This window comes from Triticum aestivum, chromosome 1B, assembly GCF_018294505.1.
Source record: "Triticum aestivum cultivar Chinese Spring chromosome 1B, IWGSC CS RefSeq v2.1, whole genome shotgun sequence".
NCBI classification, from domain to species: Eukaryota; Viridiplantae; Streptophyta; class Magnoliopsida; order Poales; family Poaceae; genus Triticum; species Triticum aestivum.
The window spans coordinates 360,669,257-360,674,467 of NC_057795.1; the positions used below are offsets into that span (position 1 = coordinate 360,669,257).

The 5,211-nt window shown below is 45.1% G+C and overlaps 1 protein-coding gene across 1 annotated transcript; it reads right to left on the reverse strand.

Annotated features, from left to right (window-relative positions):
- Window positions 1–691: 691 nt before the first annotated feature.
- On the reverse strand, window positions 692–4,807 carry LOC123124044 (mitochondrial inner membrane protein OXA1-like). The gene is made up of 9 exons (XM_044544755.1): window positions 4,295–4,807; window positions 4,123–4,213; window positions 2,860–2,901; window positions 2,655–2,713; window positions 2,302–2,377; window positions 2,071–2,202; window positions 1,588–1,698; window positions 1,404–1,458; window positions 692–1,289 (listed from the first exon to the last, which is right to left on the reverse strand). The coding sequence occupies exons 1-9, from the start codon at window positions 4,735–4,737 to the stop codon at window positions 958–960; spliced, it is 1,341 nt and encodes a 446-aa protein (XP_044400690.1). The 5' UTR covers window positions 4,738–4,807; the 3' UTR covers window positions 692–957.
- Window positions 4,808–5,211: the final 404 nt, after the last annotated feature.

A 5,211-nucleotide genomic window follows, 5' to 3' on the forward strand; every position in this document is an offset into this window, starting at 1 on the left:
ACGACTAGACTCTGAAAATGGAAGTTGGTGACTCTTGCCCTGCTGACAGGCATCACAAATTGTTTCAGCGGTTTTATTGGACATAACTGATAGTTCATGACGATGTAGCACATGACGAACTATAGGAGCAGCAGGGTGACCAAGGCGTGCATGCCAATGTGTAGGTGACACACGAACACCGCTGAACGCCTGAGGAGAAGACTGCATAGGAGATGTGGGTGGCGCGTCAAGTGCATATAAACCATGGCGAAGACGGCCACTAAGCAGAACGGCCCTCGCGTCCCGATCCTTGGTAAAAAAACGAAAAGGATGAAACTCAGCAAGGACATTATTATCACGGGTAAGTTGAGGAATAGACAACAAACTACGTGTAGCAGTGGAAACTCGAAGAACATTAGAAAGATGCAGTTTACGAAAGTTGTGTGCAAGAAGTGAGGCCTGACCAACATGAGAGATGTGCATACCTGCTCAACACCCTAAACGGGGTATGGCTATCTCATTATATAGAAGTACCAAAGGGTACAATACAATTACAAACGTATACAAGGGTCTACGTGTATATACAGTCTAGCAATCATGAGTTGAACTGCACACAAGCGCAAGCAAGTGCATACACGGAAGATAGGAACACGATCATCACAGTTAATCCCATTTTGTTCTCTAAAACTCAAGAGGAACTGGTTAATCTCCATTTTCGGAAGATGAACACCAAGATTAATTATTGTAACTTGCTCTCAAGTTACATTAGCGCATAGTTCTATTATGATACAGTATCAAAACCGCTCTTATTCAATGAAAGAGGCCACAGCAGCCCCACACGCGATGAAGAAACAATGGCGGCCTCCTTGCGCAAAATCACATCTTAGCAGCATGTCAGGATAAATCAAGTCTCAGCCGTCCACGAGGTCAAAAGGGCTTTTTTTTATTCTCTCATTAAGCTCCTATGTGCTACATGGTTTACCTGCCCTTTCGAGATTTGCCTCTAGATTTCTCCTTCTTTTCAATTTTTTTTGCCCGATACCCAAGAGCTGCAGCATCAGCAATACCCGAAGAACAATGCTTATAGAGTGCCATCAATTTCCTCCACTCCGGCGATCCTCTGGGCTGGGCGGCCATGTATGCTAGTTCGTGTCTTATTTCCTCCAATTCCGTGAGTGATAAAGATGGCTTTGCTGAAGGTACTGCCTTGGATCCACCAAACATATCCAAGGCTGAATTCAGTGCAGGTGCAGACTGAGCTTCCAAAGCAGGAAAATTAAACAACTTCCTCACAGCGGGTCGACGCATAACTGATAAAAAAATCAAAGTATCACATGTTATGAGCTATTAGACCATCAAACAGAACCTAATGCCTTACAGCAATCGTCGTTGTCTCAGTTCTTAAAGACTCAAACCATACTCACCAATACCATATACAAGTGTGAACAAGTTTGCCGTGATCCAGTAAAAGAAAAATCCCTGGAGAAAGGCAGACCATTAGGAGATTAGGACAATATTGTTGAATACTGTGAAAGTCGATATATCTAGCACACTTGACTAGCTCCTCTAGAAAATACCCATTGGTGAAACATCTCAATACTGTCATACCTTGGCAAAATTCATTGTGAATGGGACTATCATGAGTCCCACTCCTCTATTAAACATCTTCATAATACTGGCAACAGAAGGATGGCCCACTATTCCACACTGCAAGTTGAGCTGACATAACACAATATATTCACCATATTAGACTGCAGTATTGGAAAACAAAGCTGGGCACAGTAAAGTTTTCAAATTCAGAATCGGTGGTTTTAAATTCTGGATGTTCATTAAGAAAAAAGGTGCCATGCAAGCAGAGTAGCCAACTGGATGTAGACATGAATTGCTTGTTTACCTTTCTAAGTTTTATGGAGGCAATATGGTTGGAACAGAAATGGAAGGAAATTCAGGTCCAGATTGTATATGGAAAATGATCACCCCTAAATCCTACAACACTAAGCATACAAGCTAGAAGCAGTGGCACACCAAGTTTAAATGCACAATGATGGACAGATACACAGACACGACAATCACACCAGACAAATTGCATACCTCCACTGTAGCCAAGAAGGTCAGTGATGTTAACACAGGGAGGATGTAAAGAGGATCCGGGGTTGTCAGATCAGTAAACCAAAATACTCCACCTCCTTTCAACGAAGGGACTTTCTCAACCATGTTATTTATCTACAATCAGAAAAAGCAAGGTTAATGATACAGATTTATTTTCTTCAGAAGATAGTACAACATAGAACAATCAGAGGGGCAGAAAGGTGCATTACTCACAGCAAAGAAAAAGATCATGAACATTGGCGATCGGATTATGAGTCCTTTTAATGGAGCATATGGAGTAACACCATAGCTAAAGGAAAAATACCAAAAGTTAGAGGAACTTCACCAAAGAGCAGTATTTCTATACATCATGTACCACATAAAAGAAAAGCTATCTTCACAATGTGTTCAATGGTGAGTAATGTGTTCACAAAATTTTGAACATGAACATTTAACACAAAAATAATTCAAGACTCAAAAACCTGGCTAACATGTTTTTAGACCATGACAGTATACATTAACCAGGAAACATCAGTTGTCATTTTCATTAAAATAAAGACAAGAACAATCTACTGAAGGTTACATACTTCCGAAAGAGTGCGGTCATTTTATATTTCCCCTCTAGCACTGATTTCGGATCCGTACGCTGTATGAAATAAACTTGAAGGGTTAAAGCATGAGCTGTATGAAGTATCTAACTATCAGAAGTTAAATAACTGTTCTCCATGACCCATTCTCCCATAAGTTGGCAATACATAGTACATTCTATACAACAAAACCACAAAATCTCACATCCACTGCACCCCTAATGGCATCCATCTCTGGTTGCATTGCCTGAAAATTGAACAAGTTTGAAAGAAAAAAATAATCAGCTGGTAATTTATAATTTACATGAAGGCAATCATTCATTGCCTAATAAAGTACTACTGTCAAAGAAATAATTGTTCAGAAGACTGGAAGAGTAAAGAACTAAACTAAATACAGTGATAGCATGTGACTCACAAAAGATATCTTATCATCTTATGAATACAAGACCTGTTAAAACCATGGGCCAGGGCATGCTTGAAACAGCCCTACCCAAAAATGCCAATCCCAAGCATAGGGCAGCCCAGCCGAAGCATGTAAACATTTTTTCAATTAAAAAAATTAAATTGATTAATTTAAGTAAGAAAAATAGTGTCTTGTGATCATTTTTCAATGAAGTATTTGTTTCAAAATCATTTCAAGCTTCCAGGCTGAAAAGAAAGCCTGGGGCAGGACCAAGCCGCCGACGGACAGGTATAAAAAGTACATCTACATGATGCATAGAAGGGTTTGCTGATTGGAATGCAGTATTTAAAACCCTACAATGAGTCAAAATTACAAAAGAAAAAAAAACTGATTATCGGTGGTGCAAGGGGCAAGTGTTTTGGACAGGAGGGAGCAGCTGTGCAGCAAATTACATCACCACATGATTTCATGTAGTAAAGATATAAGGTTTCAAGATTGAGTACCGTGATAATGTACCTGGTAACACCCAAAAATCACATAGTGAAGCAGGATTCAGAACTGAACTGGGGAACTACCGAACTATGTGTGCATGAATAACAATAAGTAATATGTACAGTAGAAAAAACACAAATATTTGTATTGCATGTAGATTAACAGCCTCACCACTCTGCTACAACAACTCAACTGCTCATGCGCTGGTCTGGTCATGTAGGGAGGACAGTGGTTGCATGTTCCCCCAATGGCACTACTTAGGCTGCTTTTGGCATTGCGGTGGATTACGATAATCCAGCCGATCCAACCGGCCTTTATCTATTTTGGTGTTTGTTCAATCAACTAATCTCTAGTTCCATGGCTATTTTTCTGGCAGCGGATTATAAAATAAGCACAGTTCAGCAACTTGAAGCAGCCTTACAGTTAGATCAGCATAGGTTTTGACCCACACATACACTAGCACATGAAGCAAACAAAAGGGCTAGAAAATGCACGCTGAATCAGACCATGGGTACTTTACAAGCAAACAAAAGGGCTAGAAATGCACGCTGAATTAGACGGAGGGCACTTTACCTGTATCATCTCGCTGGACTTCTGCTGGCTAACCGCGAATGGTATCACCGCGGTCCGGATCAGCACCGTCGTTAACGCGATAGAAGCCCACCTGAGCAAACCAAATCCCACACGAGAGGCGGATATGAGCAAACCAAGCACACGACCCAAAGAAACGGATCGCGAAGCTTACCAGTTGAGCCCGGTGAAGGTATGTATGGTATCAATGAGGTGCTGCAGCGCGGCGAAGGGGAAGAAGGAGTCGGCGGCGGCGGCTGCCACCTCCCCCGGGAACGGCGCTGGCGCCGACGAAGCCACGGCGTCGACAAGGACGCTCGCAGCAGCATCAACCTCTCCGGGTGGGTCCGGGGCAGGGGCGGAGGAGGAGAAGCTACGGCGGGGTAGCCCCGGGTGGTGGAGGGAGAAGGGGAAGAGGTGGTGTAGGGCTTGGGCCGCTCTGGAAGCGGGTGGGAGCGGGGAGCGGAGTGACTGGAGTGGCAGTGGCGGTGGCAGTGGCTGAGATGGGGGGTCATCGTCGTTGGAGCGGGAGAGCAGATGCGGGACGGATGGGTGGAGGCGGCGGGTGAGGTGGTGGGAGAAGCGGGAGGCGAGGCTCCTCCGCGCGGCGAACGCCATGAGCCGGTGGGGTGGGAGGCGACGCTCGGAGAGGAGGGCGGCGGAGCCGAGACGACGGCCGGAGGAATGGGGTGACTCAGAACTATACCTGGCCAAACGGGCCGGCACGATAGCCCGCATGCCAGGCCCGGCACGGCACGTGACTTACTGGGCCGTGCCTGGCACGTGGCCCGGCTAGGGCCGTGCCTGGGCTCCCTTGCCTAGCACGCGTGCCAGCCCGGCACGGCACGACTAGCGAGCGGGGACAAACGCCTCATACGATCGACATGCAAGACTAGCTCCCTCAAAAAAGGAAAAAAAAGACATGCAAGACTAGCGAACGAGGGCTTTTGTCGAAAAAAAGGACTAGCGAGCGGTGGGAGGAGCGCCTCCTACGATCAATCGATTAAAAAAATCATGCGCTAGTGCGCTACTGCTACGAGACAACGAGCATCCTCATCCGTGCGCGAACGACGGCATTTCCTATTCGGCGCT

Coding starts and splice junctions, on each gene's coding strand:
- LOC123124044 (XM_044544755.1), bottom strand. CDS start 4,737: ATGGCGTTCGCCGCGCGGAGGAGCCTCGCCTCCCGCTTCTCCCACCAC. Junction 1,699..2,070: donor CCTTCTTGGCTACAGTGGAG/GTATGCAATTTG, acceptor GTGTTATGTCAG/CTCAACTTGCAGTGTGGAAT. Junction 1,459..1,587: donor TCACAATGAATTTTGCCAAG/GTATGACAGTAT, acceptor GCCTTTCTCCAG/GGATTTTTCTTTTACTGGAT.